General features: G+C 31.7%; 1 protein-coding gene and 1 long non-coding RNA gene across 2 annotated transcripts in view; one reads left to right on the top strand and one right to left on the bottom strand.

Annotated features, from left to right (window-relative positions):
* The window catches only part of LOC130450215 (uncharacterized), a 323,885-nt gene that overhangs the window by 33,415 nt on the left and 270,187 nt on the right, over positions 1-20,283 (bottom strand). The window contains exons 7-8 of the mRNA XM_056788487.1: positions 8,821-9,025; positions 3,084-3,221 (exon numbers count right to left, since the gene is read on the bottom strand). Coding sequence (XP_056644465.1) covers positions 3,084-3,221; positions 8,821-9,025 — 343 coding nt within the window. The remainder of the gene's footprint in view (positions 1-3,083; positions 3,222-8,820; positions 9,026-20,283) is intronic.
* On the top strand, positions 5,284-7,092 carry LOC130450216 (uncharacterized). Its single transcript, XR_008910558.1, has 4 exons — positions 5,284-5,357; positions 5,962-6,376; positions 6,433-6,481; positions 6,673-7,092. It is a non-coding gene; the product is annotated as an uncharacterized LOC130450216 (long non-coding RNA).

A 20,283-nucleotide genomic window follows, 5' to 3' on the forward strand; every position in this document is an offset into this window, starting at 1 on the left:
AAATTGATAATATTCCAACGTATAATTTAGAAAATAAACTAGAGTATTAGTTCTGATTTCGCAACTTCAAATGCTTATAACTATTAAATTAACTATTAAATTAAGAAAAGAGATTCTCGTGTCTTCTCACTTTAATGGATCCATATTTCTGTGAAATTTTGGAACATCCATGCTTCTGTGCAATATACAGTTTCTTATGGAGTATCTTAAGCCCGTTTTCAAAGTGGGCTGCCAATAATATATGTCCTTTAACTGATCCAGTGCTATTTTTAGTGGTTAGGTTAGGTTAGGTCGCTGATATTTATTACTCGGTCAATAAAAAGCTTAGTGGATGTAAACTCATTTTTAGGTTTCTTGCGAACGCCCCAGTCCTTCAACCGCCATTTTAGGTTTGTTTTTCATCTTTAAGAACGACCAGTCGTCCTGCTAGAATGACTAATTTCCACTAAATCATTCATATCACTTGTAAACAGTTTTCAAGTACTACCATGGACAAATTTGATAATTTATTGAGCTTTTTTGGCACTTAAGGACAGACTAAAAATTATCCGACTCTATAGACTATAGTAGAGGACTGAAAAGCTGTAATGTATTGAAACTTGTCACTGCTTATTTCAACACATAAGGGCGTTAGACAAACTAGTTTAAATATATGCAACATAAGTAATTAATACTAGAAAAAATCATGCACCGTATTTTTATTACATCTCGTATAAACCTAACTGAATTATCATTTTGATTATATTAGAATAGAGATTACGTGTTCCAAACAGGGCAGTTACCATTATACTAAGGATTATGTTTTGTATTCCAGCCGACTTAAGTATCGTTTGTGAACCATCTCCAGAAGGGTCCTTTTGGCTGATACAAGAACCGTATATAAGTGCGCAAAAATGTCATTTAAACATTTCCAATAACTGTTTAATGAGCGGTTCATATTAGCATTTGGAACAAACCTATTGAATCAGGACAATAGGAAAGATTGTGGAGTGAAGAATATTGTTAAACTAGATTCACAAATTCAATTGCGCTATTTATCCAAGCCAAAGTTTGTTTTCACGTTTATAACTAAAGTTTTTTTTTTAATTTAAAACCGGCTTTAATGTACAAATCAAACCGATTTAAGTTCTATAGAATGTTTTACAAAAAGATTCAATCAACAACGAAAACCGACAAAGTTAACAAAGCAATTTACCTTATTTATACCGAAAAGATAAACAGACACTTTCGATTTTAACACCTCACTTCATTCAAAGTTGGTTTGTTGTCGAAGATTGTGAACTAATCTCTAGATATTCGTGAGATTTAGAGTATTCGATTACTTTGTCGACTTAACTTTTGTGTTGAAGTTGAATTCTTACTATCCTCACTAAGAATAGCGTCGATAGGGATTTTGTAAGAATGCGGTACTGTCTCTATCCATTTTTGAAACGCAAAACATTTTAAACATTATAAATATTCATTCGGGATTGATGTACGATTTCATTATCTACTTAGATGTTATAAAATCAACCATAGAGTTGTTTAAAACTCATCAAATTGCAAATTTACTGGGTTATTTCTACTACGAGCCTTTGTTGGAGGTTCTGTTCTTGTTCACTTCTCTTCAAGGAGTTCCTAGTAACTGCCCTTCAGCAATAACTATTCTGTTGGACCTTAAATGGTTAAGGTAATAAAATAAGGACTGTTAGTCACTCCATAACAGGTAAAGCAGAACAGATCCGATCGTATGTGGTAGTATGCGTCGTTGACGTTAAATTTGTTACCTTTAAAATCGGCGTAGGACATTACATGTTATTCTAGTATTTTCTGGATATATCGTTGTGCCCTAAACAAGACCCAGATACGAACTGAAGATCAGTTTTTCTTTCTAAAACAATTCCGTTCTGAACAGCCCAGAAATTTCAACCAAAAGTTGTCAGTTTTCCAAGGAAAGTCAGCGCCAAGGATATTGGGCATAATTTTTTAATCAATTGCTAAAAACGTGAACGCAAGTGAAGTCAGTTGCACTTGGTGATATTTAGCACCACCATAGTTGATTATACAAGGAAATGACAGAGCAAATGCAGTTCGCGAATGTTTGGTAATAGTTGGATATCGAAAACTATTATACTTAGGTCATGACCTCAAAAGAAATCAAATTGTTTAAACTGGTTCAAAACGGGGATCAGCTCTTTGCCAACGTCAAGGTGACAATAATACATCGAGTATTAAAAGTAAATGTTGCACCTAAACACCAATGGAATGTCGATTTCGCATACTTCATCGTCTATGGAAGTTCTCAGTGTCTAAGTAATTGGGTAGACTTGCCTCTAGATAGTGAAACATTAATTTTTTTTCAATAAAACAAAAATAATCGAAGAAATTGGATTAACAATGAAACGACAGAAATTTATGTGAAATGAGAGTACCGGAAGATATTCCAGTATTATCAAAAAATGTGATATTGTTCATTGTAATTATATCTTCAGTTGTTTTCAATATACCTAATCGGTTTCGAACTTAAACTTGTGTGTTTCACACAATTTCAATTATAATGATTATCCGTGAGCGGCCCTAAAAAAAGTTTAAGTTTATATGAAATTCTAATGGAAATTATCAATTTTGGTACGCTACTGCTTATTTTTCAGCAACTTTCTAAAACTCTCTAATACAAAATTGTTTTAGTTTGAGCGCAAAGCATAATCTCAAAGTCTTTGTATTTGTTCTGTTTTCTCAAAGATTATGCCTTCCCTTCAATATCTCAAGTATTTTCAAAGTGAAATGTTGAGAGTTTACCTTTCACTAAAATGTAAGAATAAAAATTTAATTAGATATCGAGTAGATGCTTTAAATTATATTGAAATCGATATCAACTGTCGTTTCGATAGAATTTTTGGCAAAACTAAAACTAGAGAAAAAATGTGAACCAAAAACGTTACTAAGACCCATAGTCCAGTTCAATTGGCTTAAAAAAATATTGTTTTTGAGAAATGATTGAATTGAATAGTGTGACATGTCTTTGTTTTGAAGTAAATAGATAATGAAACATTAATGGATGTGGTTTAGTTCTTTAGAGTTGTTTAGTTCATATAATCACTTACCTACATTCTTTATTTTCTTTGCAAACTTCTGCTAAATGAAGACAAGATGGTTGAGGAGACTCTTCAGTTCTTTGTGCACACACCGGATGAAGTTTCTCTTGTGCAATCAAACAAGCATCTTGTTTGTTGTCAGTTTTCCTGGAAAAAAGGAAAATCTCTTTTTCACGTTCAATTTAATTTAACAACATGCTTTACATATATACGATTACTTATATAGGGTGAACCATAATTTATTATATTGATCTAGCGTATTTCTTGGGAGAACGCCCTTCTTATGTATATTACCATTTAGACAATAATAATTTGTGTCCGAGGGTAAATTTAATTCAATCAAGGGTTAAAATCTTCGAAGCAATTTGCACGACTATCAATAAAAAACAAAAAGGGTGGTTAGGGCGTTGGTTATCTTCAAGCAAAAGTTCAGATGCTTCAGCGATACTTCGAATAAGTTTGTTTCGAATATTGAAGTTGGACGTGAAACATTTCTTAGTGCAAAAATTGGAAGAACAGAACAAGCGTATATCTTGTCATAGTGCCAACGAGAGTTTACTCGTTGTTTAAAACAGGTTTCCAAGGAAATCCATCTTTCGCAGAAGAGATAATTCATGCCTTTCATATTTATGGTTTTTTTTTAAATGGGGATATGTGAGAACTTTCGTCCAATGGATAGGTGTTATATGTCGTAGAGTTTTTCAAAATCTAACAGCCACATACAAGGAATGCTAATGGCGAGATTATTTTTATTCCATTGTACGTTCCTTATTTTGAATGAATGTTTTTCATAACCTGTATATTACATTAGAAATATGAGTTACTGCACTCAGTTAATTAAACAAGAAAAATAAGTGATATTTTCAGGAAATAATGACCTGGTAGTACAGCTTCGCTTGTATTGATACATGTAAACATTTGATTACATAAATAACAAGTACAGATAAACAAAAAATATTTATTATACACAAATCTACAGTCTACAACTGTTGAACTAATTTTCTAAATAGCTTCCGAAATTTTGTAGATACTTGTTATAGAGTGGCACAAGTTTTTGTGTGTCTTCTCCATATAAAGTTGCGGCCTGTGTCTTCATCCATGTGTTGATATGCTTTTTCTGTTCGTCAATATTGTGTCAACTTTTGACCACCAAGACAAGATTTTAGGAGAGATAATAGTCGCTAATAGCAAGATCCAGGTTGTATGGAGATTATCAAAAACGTTCCAATCAAATTCCTGATGTTTAGTTTAGTCACATTCGAAATGTTCGAACTATGAAGTCGGACATTTTTATGGAGAAAAACCAGAAAATTTTGGCAGTAATCCTCAGAACTTGTTCTATATTTTGCAGCAGTGATCTCAAAGTGAACGTGTCCATAGATTGTGATGATTAATCAATTAACAAAATGCATTTTTAGGCACACTTCGTTGCCGACGAAGTGTGCCTAAACGCCTTCTCGTAGATTTGCCGATAAAGTTGGTTTTCTGTCTTTAGAAAACTTAATGTAACAATCAAGCACAAGAGATTAAACCATATTACATTCGAGTGCTGCCTGCAGTGTGGAGATGTCCGAGGATATTCATCTTGAATTTATTTAGGTTGTAATGTCCGGGAATTACGTGTCTTGGTAGTTGATTCCACAGGATTGCACTTCTTCAAAGGAAAATAAATTGACGTTCCGGGTGTCAGCTAGGCGAACCTGTCGAGTAAGTCTCGCGAAAACTGCTCTAGGTGGGTTGTCGTTGGGTAGCAAGGGAATAGCATCTGCCGTAATAGTATAGGTAAAACAGAGTGACGCCAGCGACAATTCTCCTATATTATTTTACATTGGACTGATTTCACAAGCGGCGGGATTTTTAATCAAGGCTGGCATAATAAAAAAGCACTTTAAAGAACAAACGGAACTTATATTTTGGATATACCTCGTAAAATGATATATTGTTCGATTCGATATAATATTGATTTTGAATATACAGGCAGTGAAGCGTAATAATAACAATTTCCAATAAAACTTACGAAATGTAGGTCACAACGGACGCAAATTATATTTATCAGTGGCAGAGACTGAGTGGAATGTAGAAAATATCAGCAGAGAAAAAATATTATAAATCAACAACTTATATATTTTCATCAATTTCAGTAATATAAAACTTTTCTTGTTTACTTTAATTAAAATATTGTAGGAGTCAAGTGACGATGTGATCCATGGAAATTTGTTATTTTGTATATTTCAGTAATACGAGTGGAAACTTTTTAAAAATAAATTCAGCTTTTGAAATCAGGTACGATTTATATAATTTATCTACTTCACTGGCAGCATTACCACGCCCCAACCTCTAATCATTTCAATATTGAAGCATTATGTTTAGGACATAATAGGCATACAAAAGACAGCCCATCAATCACTGTTACCGTTGAATCTTGTCTATAAAACACTTTTTAGTGTATATAATAGATGTTTTTTCAATCTACGTGCTTATACAATTATGCGTTCAACAGAAAAATAAGTGTGTTGAAAATAATTTTTTTCGAGAAGGATTCGATTAAATACATTTTTTTCTACGTCCGTTATAATATTCACGTTTTTTTTTCATTCATTCATTGCATTCTTAAAAAATGTATTTTCTGAATCGGTAAAAAAAGTGAAAAAAAGTACCGTAGCGGTTCATTTTTTCACGCTTTTGTGTTAAAAAAAAGTGCCACAACGGGTCATTTTTTAACGCAATTATAAAATTGTTTTATCTAAATAATGGGGTGTGAACGCTTTATTTCTCATTCTTCGATGAATTGTCACACTTTCATTTCTTGATATTAGTTCGAGAAAATCCGCTTTGTGTCTAATTAAAAGGAGTGTATTATTATTATTATTATTATTATTATTATTAGTGATGGAGAGTTTAAACTGCACACCAGAAGATGTTATTGAATCGGCAATTACAACGACTACGAATCTTCTCCCTGAGAAATCCAGGAAACAGTATTTAAAGGAACGTAATTCTTTTATGGAGTGGCGTAATAAAAAAGGTATAAACAGCTCCACAGAAAGAGTGTTACTAACTTATTTTGAAACTAAATCCAAAATGTGGAAGTCTTCAACACTTTGATCGACTTTAATTCAAAACTGAAAGACACCCTAATGGTAAATAACGACGTAGACATCAGTAAATACTCCTCGAAACTCATTGCATATTTGAAAAATGAATCAGTTGAATATAGACCTAAGAAATCTAAAACATTTGCCCGTGAAGAAATTAATAAGTTTCTGTTGTAAGCTCCAGACGTTCATTATCTCATGCATAAGGTTTGACAGTAAAAAATTTTAGTGTAAGCTTAGATATTATTTGTAACATCTTTCAGGTTGCTTTAATATCTCAGAAGCTCCGCGGAGGGAGGAATTATATAAAATGTAAGTGTAACGATATTAATAATACCGGAAATGCTTTAATTATCACAGTAAATTGATACAAAAACTCATGTTCAAAGTCGATTTACTGTTATGAGTGAAATATCTGACAATTTATTAAACTTGGTAAACATTTAAAAAAATATGAAAACCAACGACCCACAAATATCAAAGCAGATCATTTCTTTTTGCAGTATAGAAATGGAAAATGCAAAACCCAAGTTATAGGTATCAATACTTTTTCAAAAATTCCCTCGCTCATGACATCTCTTCGGCGTCTCTATTAGTGGATTCCGGTGGTGATATAATTCAACTAAAGAAGCGAGGTGGGTGGAAATCCAACACAGTTGCGGGGTTTACGTAGACGAATCAATAACAAACAAAATAGATTCGGCAGTGAAAATTTTAACGGAAACAACTAGTTCGACTTCAAGCAATATTGCAACAATCCATTAAGTACTAATACAACTATAGACGACGTAATTTCTTTGAACTCGTTAAATGTTGCCAATTCAAGTACCAATAATAATGTAATTTCTTCTTCAGTTCGAATTAATAATGCTCACAGTTGTACTTTTAATAATACTATTACAAAATAAAAATTGATAAAAGTTTTGTCGATTTTTTTTTGAGTCTACGTACGTAGAAAAATTTTTGTATGAAACTCATGAGTAAAGTAACTTTCCTTCACTCGTAGGAATTGCTGGTCAAACCATCCTACTCGTAAGAGAAAGTATTACTTTACTAACTTGTTGTATAAATAATTATTTATGCAAAATATCTGAGGTGTTTTATTCTATACAGGATGCCACTAGAAAGGTAATAAGTGAATCGGTACTTAGGTGGAGGTTATTTAAAACCTAAACGATCAATTATCCCGATTTTTGAATAATACAAATCATCTGCAAAAGTTGATTAGCATACAGGATGTATCCTTATTGCAAAATAACTATAAACTTTTTATTTAGTACACCCAGTATATATTTCAAGTTTTTCATCATTAAAATGGCTTTGTAAACTAAAAAAAAAACATTTTTTATATCAGTTATGTCCTAAATATTTTCCATACTATAGCCGAATGTGAATCTGCCAAAAAGTGGTAAACCAAGAATTTATACCCGAAAAACAGCAAAAAAACTGGTAAAAAGTTACGTTATTTTATACATTTACACATTTATGTACTGCTACAAATCTTATTTTAGCAATAGATTTAGTAGATTCAGGTAAAGATTAATTAATCCAGACTTTAGTAAGGTTACGTTCGACTAGATGTAGGTAAATCAAAGACCATTCAGGGGTCCAGTCTAGTCCAGATTAGCACTAATCAATTCAACTTAATCCAAACACGATAGATAAATTTGGTCTGGCTTATAATATTGATGGCTTTCTACGGCAACTTCATCATTTAAATAGATTAACTATGTTGTAATAAAATGTGGCCTTATGTGTGATAGTCGTTGAAGCTTTTGGCGATATATTGAAAGTAGTAACAATAATAGTAAAAAATGTATTAGAAAACACAATAAACAATGAAAGAACAACATTTGAAGATAAGCTTTGAATAATGTGACAGATGGTTCACTCAAAAAAACGATATGAAAGAGTCGAATAGTTCATTTTGAAATGATGTGTGCAATGTAATAACAATTTTATGAAAAATTTTGCTTGTTCTAAAACTCTATTAAGACTGATTTGGATATTTTTCACATATTTATGTAGGAAATACAAATGAAGGTAGATTAGCCAAGGAAAAGCGAAAAGGGAGACCAAGAAGGCAGTGGATCTGTCAAATAGAGGAAATAAGACAAAACAAACGCAAAACTTTTGGAGGAAATCAAAGAAGAAGAAATTAAAGTCTATGGAGGCGTAAAAATAAGACCTAAAGAAGAAGACAACTATTTTTCAAAGTATGCGCTTGTGATTTATATAGATATGAAAATAAATTTTGATATAGCCTTTGACCCATCAAATATCCATTGAGCTTAAACTGTTCAGAGACTCACAACAACTGTATTCATCGTGTTACTTAGTTGTTCTGTGAATGTTGGGAATTCTTCCAATATAAACTGACTTATCTAGAGTTATACGTCGCTCATTTTGAAATCCCATTTCAGTTATTGTTTAACAACGCTGCAGAAGAGCTCCGGTGCACAAATGGTTAGCTTGTTTGGTTATTTTAACTGGTTTGTCGTGCGTTAGTAGATGTCCAAAATGCTTTGTCGAGAAGAGCTTCAGGTTGAAAATAATTTTATGATATGTTATTTTTTATTAAAAAGTATGATCTTTTCAGTTATTATTAACAATTTTCGAATAAAACAGGCTTAAAAATACATTATACTTACTTGCAAAGACAGAATGCTATTTCAACATTCCAATGAAAATCTGGTTTGCTATAGAACTTCTGCAGAGCTTCCATGCATGAATTTCTGTTGCAGCGTGAGATGTCGCAATGGTGTAAAATTGGATTGAGAAGCATTCGGCAATGGTAATAATTATTACAACTTGTTAAGGCCGTATGACATGTACTTTGGAATACTATTTTTTCTACTTCGTTGAAATCATCTGCACCTGAAACCAGATTTTGGATCAAAATCGAAATCTGGGAATGCAAGGAAAAACACATAATAAGTTTATTTTGTGTTGTTTATGAAAACTTTGAAAGATCTAGTTTTCATGTAGAAAGATAAGTGATATTGAATTGTGTTTGAATAAATTTCAGTTTTCACGGAATTACTAACTTCGACTACTTTGTAAATGTGATTAACGTCAATCAAAATAATCGATAAAGGCATAAGATTGTGGACATTGATCAAAATTACAAATGGAAAGGTTTATTAACTTAACTAAAACTAAAGCAAATAGAAAACGGTAAAAATAAGAGAGGTATTTATTTTTCCTCTAAATATGAGCTATTGATGTTTTGTTCATCAATTTTGTACTTTACTTCATCTTCATCTATCAATTTTGAAGAATAAACAAGATGTCTATACATAACGTATTCTGTTTTTTTATTCCACAGCTTCACATATACAAACTTTCTAATTTGTATATTTGACATCAACTTTTCAAAAATTGCGAAATTAATTTATTACAAAAAAAAATATATTATACCCCATACCCTTTTGAAACCAATTTATAATCACGAAATGGTGATGGTGATGTTGTCTTCAGTGGTTGTAACCTACTTTTTCTATTTCTAAAATTTGAAATTCATCCTTTTCTGACTGCTCAGTTTTTGTATGAAAAACAAATCAATTGAAAATGATCCAGCAAAAAAAATTATGTATATTTATTTTACAGAAGCTTAATTTTCTATTAAAGTGGAACTATTTTCATTGTTTGTGACAAACTTTTCAGGAAATTAGACAATTGATAATTTCATTAATTACTGAAAGTATTCAATCGATTGCGATAGTGATGCAAAATTGATTTTCTGGTATTCATTTGATGTAATTGTAGATGCATACAACATATTTATTGAGCTTCAGTATGAGTGTCGTTGAATGTGAGGAATTCAAAAGAAACTAAACTACAGATCAAGTTCCAATTCCGCGTGAGTGAAAATTTCGCGTTTCCAAATAATCAAATCCCTTCACGTCTTTCACAGTATATAGTCCTCGAAGATTTAAAAATACATCTTGTTTTGCAATAAAACGAGAAAATATCAAATTGGTTTCATTCGACTCTTAGAAAACTGTTTGAAATTGATATAACTCAAATGCAGATTCTTCAGGCTTATTAAAAGAAACAAGTTATTGTCATTGTGTAGAAGATGAACAAGAGGAATGCTTTGAAATAAAAGAAAATCGAAAAAATTGAGTGGAATGAAACACAACAGAAGAATTGTGGTTCCGGTGAGAAAAATCGGGAGATAAAAACTAAAAATACCATAGATTATGATAAAAAATCATGGGTTATGAAGAAGATGTTTAAAGGATTGTCAATTGAAGGTCTGTGAAGATAATCTATATATTGTAGTATTCTACAGGTAACTACCGCCATCTCTAAGTCAGGTCAGGTACTTCTAGGACTAAAATGCTCAAACTAATAGCATTGTTAGGATTCTAATTTAGTTCATGTTGATTCGATTTTGTCCAACGTTCTATTTGATTGCCATGAAATGTTTGCTTCATAACCAAACTACAAATCAAATCGGCCACTTTATGCGGGGCGTTAGATCCATTGCCAAATAATTTGCTTCAATTTTTCAGCAGAAAATAATTTCTAGTTCATTTCTGGTATTATTTTTTCTAATAATTTCATTATAAACAATGTTATATCCTGGATTTTCTGTTATGATTGACTTTCCGTTCTATTTTTTTTGTTGTATACTCTTAATATGGAAAACGATGCTTCACCCGTTCGCATTACAAAATTGCATGTATTGATATTTTTTTCCGAGTTTGCAGCATATGTTTCCAATTTTTTCTAACACTGACTCATGACTAGTTTCTTACTCATTTTCCGGATTTTCTACAATAATTTTTAGTTATTGTGTTATTTCTATTAAATGAAATAACTTCCAACTCTAGACTTATTTACTTGAAAATAATACAAAATGTCGATTTTCATGGTTTTTTCTTTTGAATCTTCTGAGACTCCCAATAAATGTTGATTTTACTTGAAGTATAACTGAATATATTCTTTCTTTCGAGCTTTCTTGTTTTCATTGTTTTTTCATGTTGTGAATAGCTCGTTAGAAATTAAAACTCAACATAGGGGGGGAGACAAATACATCTTCTCGACATCATAATAAATATAATTATTTGAAAAAATGAAATTGCATCAAATATGTTAACAACTGTGTGTGTATTTCATTTTTGGGATTATTTTAGAATAGTTTGTTGAGTTAGTACAAATTTTGTGTAAAACAAATTTAGTATTTCTATTGGATAGAAAATTATAATGTAAAACACCGTGAATTAAAAAGTGCGTAATGGAAACAAGAACAGGTGAATGTCATTCTCAATTATTAGTATCAATTGGAATCAAATTTCAATAATAATTGCATTACCATTGCAAATTACAATTACATTTAATATTGATAACTGATAATGTTTGTTTTTATATGGGTGTCTACCAGTAAATTTATTTGCAAATCCTGGTAGTGGATTTTTCTAGATTTTCACGTATTTCAGATCTGTTTCAATGGAAGAAATAAATATTTTTGTTGTTAAATTATTATTATTATTACCGTATACACTTGTTGCAGACTAATTTATATATTGCTATAAATAAAACATTTTTAATACCTTTGAATTAATTTTTTTTATAGAATATGTTTAAGAAAGTTTGAAATAAAGAAATCGGATTGATGATACATTTTTAATTGTATATCTAACGTTGAGTTTGTCAGAAAAAGATGTGAGAATCCTACGGAATTACAAATTGCATGCAAAAAATGTTATTGGGTACCACAAACACAAACATGAGAGTTACAATACTAAAATAAAAAGGAGAGTATGGTTAAAAATATTTATGGATGTTACAGACCGTTTTTCAATATAAGGGTTTGAAAACTTATTATCAAAATAGAATACGTGGAAGAAACAGGAAATAATAAATAATATTAAGAAGAGGTTACAAAAATCTACTTCAAACTTTCATCCAGTACAAAAAAAGTCCACTTAATATTAATACTATTAATCAATTAACATATGCAATAATAATTAGAGATTTGGGATCACGAAAATGTTTTCCTTTAGAGAAACAATGCAACTATTTTAATGAAAATGACTTTGTCTTGTCACTGTTACATGAAAAAAAATATTTTATGTGGTATTGTCCATTGTAATTGTCTAAAAAAGGCAAATAGACTGAATACTGAACTAAAATTAGTGTTATAGTTGATATAGTTGATACATTTCATTTGATCTTCTATGGGTAGACCTTTTTTTATTTCTTATGTACGTTTTCTCAAATTAGTTTTATCTAGATTTTATTCAAATTGATATTTTATACAACACACGTATGATGATTGTGGTTATGAAGTTTTCTTTTATAACAGAAAATTTTTATTTCATTATATTGAGATACGAATATCAGAAAAGGACAAACTCAAGACTTTATCCACGATGTTAAATGGAAAGTTCAAGATCAATATAAAGATCAAAATAAAGTTCGCAAACTACAAATGGAGCTGCTTCAGGAGTATTTGGACCGACACCAAAAAATTTACCTTGGCGAGTACCTTGGAAAATGTAAGAGAGTGAATTTGGTACGAAATACCCCATAGTGGTCAATTCTATGTATCAATACAATGAAATCGAAGCTACAGGAATGTTTTACTCATAGAAAATATCAATTAGGTTTTTAGGATTTGGGTTTGGGTCCTTCAGAAATTAATGAAAATATTGGAACCAGAAAATTAGCCAAAACGTCTTTAGATGGCATAGGAAATTGCAGAATATACAGATAGCGGATTCTTCAAAGACTTAAAACTAGAAAATATCTGATTCTCGATAAAAATATGCCAAACCTTCTTATTTTTTCCCTCAAGACTTAGGATGATGAAGAAATTCAGAATCACATAGTTTCGAAATGCCGTACCATCACAAGTTAAAGTCTTGTAACTAGAAAACAGACAGAATTCATTTTAGAGGTTGCATTTTAACTTCCCTCTAGCTCTATATGTAGTCAAAATTTAAAGCAAGTCTGAGTAGATTAGAGGTATAAAGTATAAAGGTCGAATTAATGAGATTTTCGGAAAATCTGGAGAAGTAGATAAATTTTTAGAATAAAAAATCTATGAAGAGAAAGTCATTGAGATGAGCTTTTGATACTGGTACATGATTTGATTGTTGTAGATCTATATTATCTCTAGAATAAGTGGATTTTAGATTTTGAAAGATGTATTCCTATACGAAAAATGGCATAAAACACTTTTATTTTTATAATCAAAATAACAAATCTTGAATTAACAAATAATCATATACTTTCATACCCAGCTCAAGTTTTTATTGAAATAGTGACATGATTAACTTCACCTCACATTTAATTTTGTTAATAGTTTTCAAAACTCCCTTGTATTGTTCCCTAATAAATAAAATATTGTCTTATTATACATGTAACATCCGAGGGATTCTGTAATTAAATTATTTAAACTTTATAATCTCTCCTTTATATATTAGTAAAATTAAAGGGGATACATACTTGGTAATTTTTGATGATATATAAAGTTGTCTAAGGGTTGATCGTATTCGGTTTCTTCCGGGTATTTCCGCATGAGCGTAGACGTTCGTTCTTTGTTCTTTAAGACGCTCACGCTGATGTGGTCGTAGCCAGCGTGAGCCTCTTGACCGTTGACCGCGTCAACCAGCGGGTTTTCAACTATGGCAATGCCTAACTCGTCGTCAAAGGAAGAGCCGGATGCGAAGAAGGACGTATTGTCAGAGGAAGCTGTGAAATGACCTTTACTGAAATGTTCCGCCTGTTGTTTTGTTGTGTTTCTTTAATTTTGTATTATTTTTGTTTCAAGTTAGGCTAACATTAAAGGCAGTTTTCTGTTGTGTTTGTAGTTTGAACGGTGTACATCAATCGCTTTCAAATGATAAAAAAAACAATTAAATTCGACTCCGCATTGAATCGAATTTCGAGCTATAAAGTAGATTCAGTGTCTAAAGGTTTTATTTTCATTACAAAAACTCGAAAAAAGCTTTACAATGCCATTTCACACTGTAAATTTGCTACAGGATCTTTAGATGTTTAAATATTTGTGAAAAAAAATCATTTCACAAATCGAAGAATTTGATATTAACTGTACCATTTTATTTGAGTGTTTTTACTACACCAAAGTTTTATTGGAATAAATACCCATGTAAATAAAAGTCAAAAGAGAAAATTCTTTATTTGTGTTGTACTCTGCCAGCTCCGAACAAAAACCGGTTTAATTAATAAACACTGCATCTATACTAAACACCGAATGCAATTTATATTCATCAACTTAATTTTCTTGAAACGGGAGAAATTAGGGGAATCAAATTCATCATAATTAACAAACACAATAAGTTTCTCTTTTTCAGAAGTGAAAACTGACGTGCGTGATAATCACGAGGAGATTTTATAGATTTTTTCACGTTTTGTTTCCACAACACAACATAGTAGATTTATTAGTGTTAATGAGAACATTAAGAGTGATTAAGTTTTTGTAAATTTTGAGAACGATCGTTTGGAGTAAATGAAACTCCAGTCATCGATTACAATATTGGAAATTATACGAGCAAAAAAGCAATAAAAGATCCTTATCAATCTGGTAACCTAATTGATTAAAGGGGAGAAATTTACGGATGTTTATAGTTGTAAAAATTTTATATACAGAGCGAAATAGATAGTTTATAACAAAAATAATAGAAAACAGAAAAGTTTAGTAATAGACATCGAAAACTGAAGAAAAGTTTACCTAGGTAAAGCGAATAGGCAATAATAACAATTCAACTGAACTGGAAAGTTGATTAGATAAGTTCAACGATAACTTGATGAGTAGGAAATTGAATCAACTGAAACAGCGCAGGGAACATTCAAATGGAAAAATAAAAGAGGTTAGAATAGACTGTGCGAGTTGATCATTGTTAACAAGCAGAAATAACATTAACTGAAAAGTAGAAATACGAGATGGAACACAAAATTCTGAATTTGTAGACGGAGCTATTGAAATAACAAAGATAAATTTACTAAGAAAGGTGAACGAAGGCTCTTGATGCAACTGCGGTATACCAGCGGTTGCTGATGATAAATACACTCCAGTCGATATTTTTTCATAGTGTGGAGATGTGAGTCGAAACTCTAGGAATACAGAAGTATCAAAAATACTATCCTACATGTTTATGGAAGGTTTCGGAGCCAGCCATAATACTGATTGCTGGAGTTATTCTGGTGAAACTTCTCGCTTTAGAAAAAAGGGCAATATTCCTCAAAAAAGCAGAGATTAACACATGAAGAAACGACATAACACAATCGCAAAATATCAATGAGGAAGATAGATAGGAAGACAATAGGGCGAAGTTGGTATTTATAGTCTGAGAATCACAAGAACTTGAGAATATCCCCAACTTTTATCTATTTGTATTCTCCTTTTTCTTAATATAAGTTGAGTATTCTGTTTTCTTAAAACTCATTCACAATTCTATCTTTGTATATTCTTCATCTAAACTTTTTTGTTATAAATTATCTTTATCCTGGGCGATAACAACCCACTTATTTCAAATGAGCTGATTCACCCACATTGATCCTGGTAAAAATTATTTATTATTTAGTACATGAACGGTAAATTGGCGATAACTGGCACGATTGGTCATTTACCATTCGCTAGTGAAGTAACCTCATACCTAAATGAGGAGGAGAATGTTGATAGTACGCTCAATCAAAGTAGTATTCCACAAGGTTCAACTTCAGAGCTACTTGTACAAATGAAGTCGTTCGGATACCCTCACTGCGATGATGCTCTTCACACGTTATTCAACGATGGAACGATGGACAGTGAACAATGAGATATCGCAGTCGCAAATCAGCGAACTGTTTGCCGACAATATCGCGATGAGGCTGTTGAGAAATCTGGTTTCTCAATTTACTCAAAAGGGAACCTTACATGAAGTAATGTGTTAAAGTTTACTTTTAAAGAAGCAGCTAGTATTCCAAACCTGGAAGCCGTTGATGGATATAAATTAGTAGATAGTTTGTAAATTATAAATGAGATTTTTCTGTGGGTACTTGTACTTGTACACTTGTACAATTGGGAATAAGAATACATTCCAATATTGAATCTACACGTGTATCTATATGCTAATCACATATATATATAAGATTGAGTGCTGGAATTCTCAATTTATCTTGTAATGAGGAATTATTATCATTCTAATCTACACATCTACTATGATTGCAGCTTTATAAACTTATTTCATATTTTCTTTGGGGCTTTTATGAAAAATCATCCTATTATATCATCACATGATAAATATAATGAAAACGTGTGTTGAAATATAATCAAAAAATCATCATGGATAGAGTCGTATTTCACGTCTTTTTGCGCCACTCATCCTCATAAGAATATAAAGTGGAAAATGAGATAAGGAACGAGAAACAATTTGAATGCATAAGACGTTCTCTAAGTATATTATATTGGCATTTTTACGTCTAGACAGTTGCTGGACGTTTTGATCCAAAGAATAATTTCGTTGTTTGCTGGTTGCAATAAATGAAATATGCACGTTACTTTTCGAAAGCCGGAAAATGTACAATAAGAAAGAGAAATTGAGTAGCGGAATCATTCGGTTCTTGTAAGACAGCGCCAACAAGTTCTTTATATTACTTTTCATTTATGGTGGAATGAGCAAAATTAGCAAACAAAACATAATTATTATTTCGTACTGCGAAGAGCAAAATATCAAACATAGAGAAAGTACCATCAAAACCAATATAAAGCAACAAAAGGAAATAAATGTAACAGTGTGTAAATTCAACGGAGTATGACTGGAAATGACTCATACCTTGTTGTGATTCAATACACGTTCTAACAATTCGTTTCTTGAACTAAATGTTATGGTTTTTACACTATTTTTCTTTGTTTTTACCATCCTGGGTGTTAAGATCTTTTTTACTTAACTCTTTCATTGGCTTTTTGGTCTTTCTCTGTGCTGGTTTTGTAATGGCTTCCATTCTATTTTTTTTCAACTTTGCTCCAACTTTCAAACCTAGTAATAGTCTCTTCATTAAAAATTTCTTTCTTCTTTCTATCATTTTTTATTGTTAGATTCATTGTTTGTCCTCCACTGTTGTCCTTATCACTGTTCTATAGATATTCATTTTAGTACGTCTACTGATTTTTTTGTATAACATTAGAGTCCCGGATTCATGGTATGCTCGGAAGCCTGCTGGAGCCTGAGTAATTTCATTGTCCATTATGATTGTTAACTGTTTCTCCCAAGTAACTTCATATACTTAGTGTCCCCTTCATTTACTTGTATTTAGTTTTAACTTCAAGAATGTTTCCTTCGGGTTCTTTACTTCTTTGTCTTCATCTTCCATATGATGCGAATATACGAAAACAATTCTTCAATATTTTATATAAAAGAACCAAAAAAGAAAAGGTGAAGACAAGACAATGAACGGTAGAAATACGTGTCATTTAAATGTGTCAAATTTGAAAAATGTATGTACAAAGAACCATAGGTTTACCTTCCATCTCTGAAGACGATAACTTGGTTATCGAAACGCACTGTGTAATTTTTAGTGTTTTTTAATTGTAGTAAACAGTTTTAGACATCTTAACTCAAGATAGTTACCAAATTAACACAGAAAAGAGGTAAGGATCTGATTAATCACAAGTTATCAGGATTATATTTATAGAAAAAATAATTCAGTTGATTAAAACATTAGTGAAAAGTGAATATAAAATTTTGTAGATTCAGAAATAAAACGAGATATTGATCAGTTAAATATATTGTACATAAAAACCACGTTGATCTTTTCAAGTTTTTGAAATCGTGAGCATGCACAAAACAGTTTTACAATGAGTGTTATTTATCGATTGTTGTACACGTTGAGAAAAAATACTCTCACCAGTACTGTCCGTCTCATCGTCGATCTCTGAAGAGGTCTGCACATAAGGGACGAGAGATCCTTCTACCAAGTGAGAGTCAAACTCTACGTCTGCTACGCTTGCATGTGTGCCAAGGATCGAGCCTATGTCTGTGCCTGTGCTTGAGCCTGTGCCAGTGTCGCTTACACTATCTGTGCTAGTACATGCGGAAAGTTACTGACTATAGGAAAAGCTATGTTGATAGGCCAGGCCGCATTTTTAATTCGTGCCACATTAATCACCAGATTTAAACTAAGAAATGGGAACGTAAAATTGTGAAAACTAGATGAAATCCATTCTTTGGACACAAATACAAGAGCTCATCAATGAAATTTAATTTTTTTTCTATTACAATGATCTTATTTTTTTTATATACTTCAGGTTATTGTTTTTCAAGACAAGTTGTATCTATGAATTAAAAGATAACCTTTAATGACTTTTATATCTATTTTTCGAACAATAGGATGTCTGTCCTATGTTATCATAACATTATAATTATTAGATACAAGTGTCTCATTTATTTTTTGTTGTTTTGGTCTATTGGAATATACAGCCTGTATACAAACAATAACATAATGACTCTCAGTATAATTAAGGTGTGCGGACTGGCCTATTTGGCGTAGGGCCAAGAGATAAAGGGGGTTGAGACTTGTCGCCGGGCGATGAGAAACTCACAAAATAAACTTATCTAACGGTCAATATCAAAAGGTTATCTAAAGGCCTCGGTTTCTAAGGCAGGCGTGGACCGGACACAAGAAGTAAATCTCATTAGGATAGCAGGAAATCGCCGTTTTTGTTTTTTGGCCATTCGAGTCAGGTATATCGATTTCTTATCCAAACAGAGTTGGTTTTTACATATCTAAAACCTGCATCTAGTACTCAATCAATATTCATGAATATAGTTGAAGTTATTATAAGCCTTACACTTGATCGTGATAGTTGTATAAGTTCTAGGTAATATTCTAATTTTTATTCTGTGCCAATTTCTTACGAAAAAGTTCAATTTTCATGAAGCAATGTAATTAAAACGGGCCAACTGGAATGGAGATGTAATACTTGAGGAAGCTGAAGAGACAACACGTCAGTTATTGCCTGCTAAGTCTAGTGAACTTCATTGAAAAGTATCTGGATTGGAAACGAAGAATGAACACACTAATTGTACATCAACACTGATGCGCGTTTCGATAACCAAGTTATCGTCTTCAGAGACTGAAAGTAAACTGTCTTTTCAGTCTCTGAATACGATAACTTGGTTATAGAAACGAGTGGCAGACAGTGTAATTGTGTTGGTGTATTGAGAGTGTGAACAATGTGTTCAATATGAATATCACCAACGGTTCCAAACATTAATATTGAAGACAATAGATGAGGTAGTCCTGCTATCGGTTTTCTTGAAGACAAAGTATACGTTCAGTTGAACAAGTACTCTGTACTGAAGATTTCTAAAATGTAAACATTCATTGTGTGTAGAGATTCTTCCGATTGAGATAAGGGAATGAACAAATATCGTTCTTACAAATTTCACTACATTCTAGAGCGAATATTATTACGGTGAATGGCAGAAATAAAAACATATTTCATAAAATCAAAAAAGCTTCATGGTTGAAGCCGAACCTGTGAAAACAACTTTATTCTATTAGGTTTTATTATATTACTCGAGGTAATGCAGTCGACTATATGGGAATAGGCAAATTCAGATTCAGATAAGACGTGTTTATCATCGGACCCTTTTTTCGTTACCCTCAGCGCCATCTCTAAAATTAAACGATAACACCAATTGCCTGTTAATAAACTCTCGAAAATGTGTATGGAGAATAATAAAGGAAATTGATAGTATTGTAAGCTATAAAAGAAATGCGGTCTTCAATCTAAAGTGACCTAAGCTATAATTTCGGTAAATTGTTTTTGAGGTAGACTGTTAGGTATCGATTTAAATATTAGATACTCTTCGTGGTATTAAATTGATTCAAATTCAGTTATCCATGATTGAATCTACACTATTGCATTGACATTTAGCTACACAATATTCAAGTAGGTAATTTACCCTTTGTTTCCAAGACTTTTCTCTACAGAGTGGTCCCGTGTGGTTGTTGGTCTTTCTCCGAGCTTTTGTGATTTTTTGTGATTCCCAAACATTCTTGACATATCTTTCTTATTCATTATCCACTTCAGGTGGCCATACCATTATTTTTTCAATGTTTTCTTATATTGGTTTCATTCATTCATGTTAATT

This window comes from Diorhabda sublineata, chromosome 11 (assembly GCF_026230105.1).
Source record: "Diorhabda sublineata isolate icDioSubl1.1 chromosome 11, icDioSubl1.1, whole genome shotgun sequence".
NCBI lineage: Eukaryota > Metazoa > Arthropoda > Insecta > Coleoptera > Chrysomelidae > Diorhabda > Diorhabda sublineata.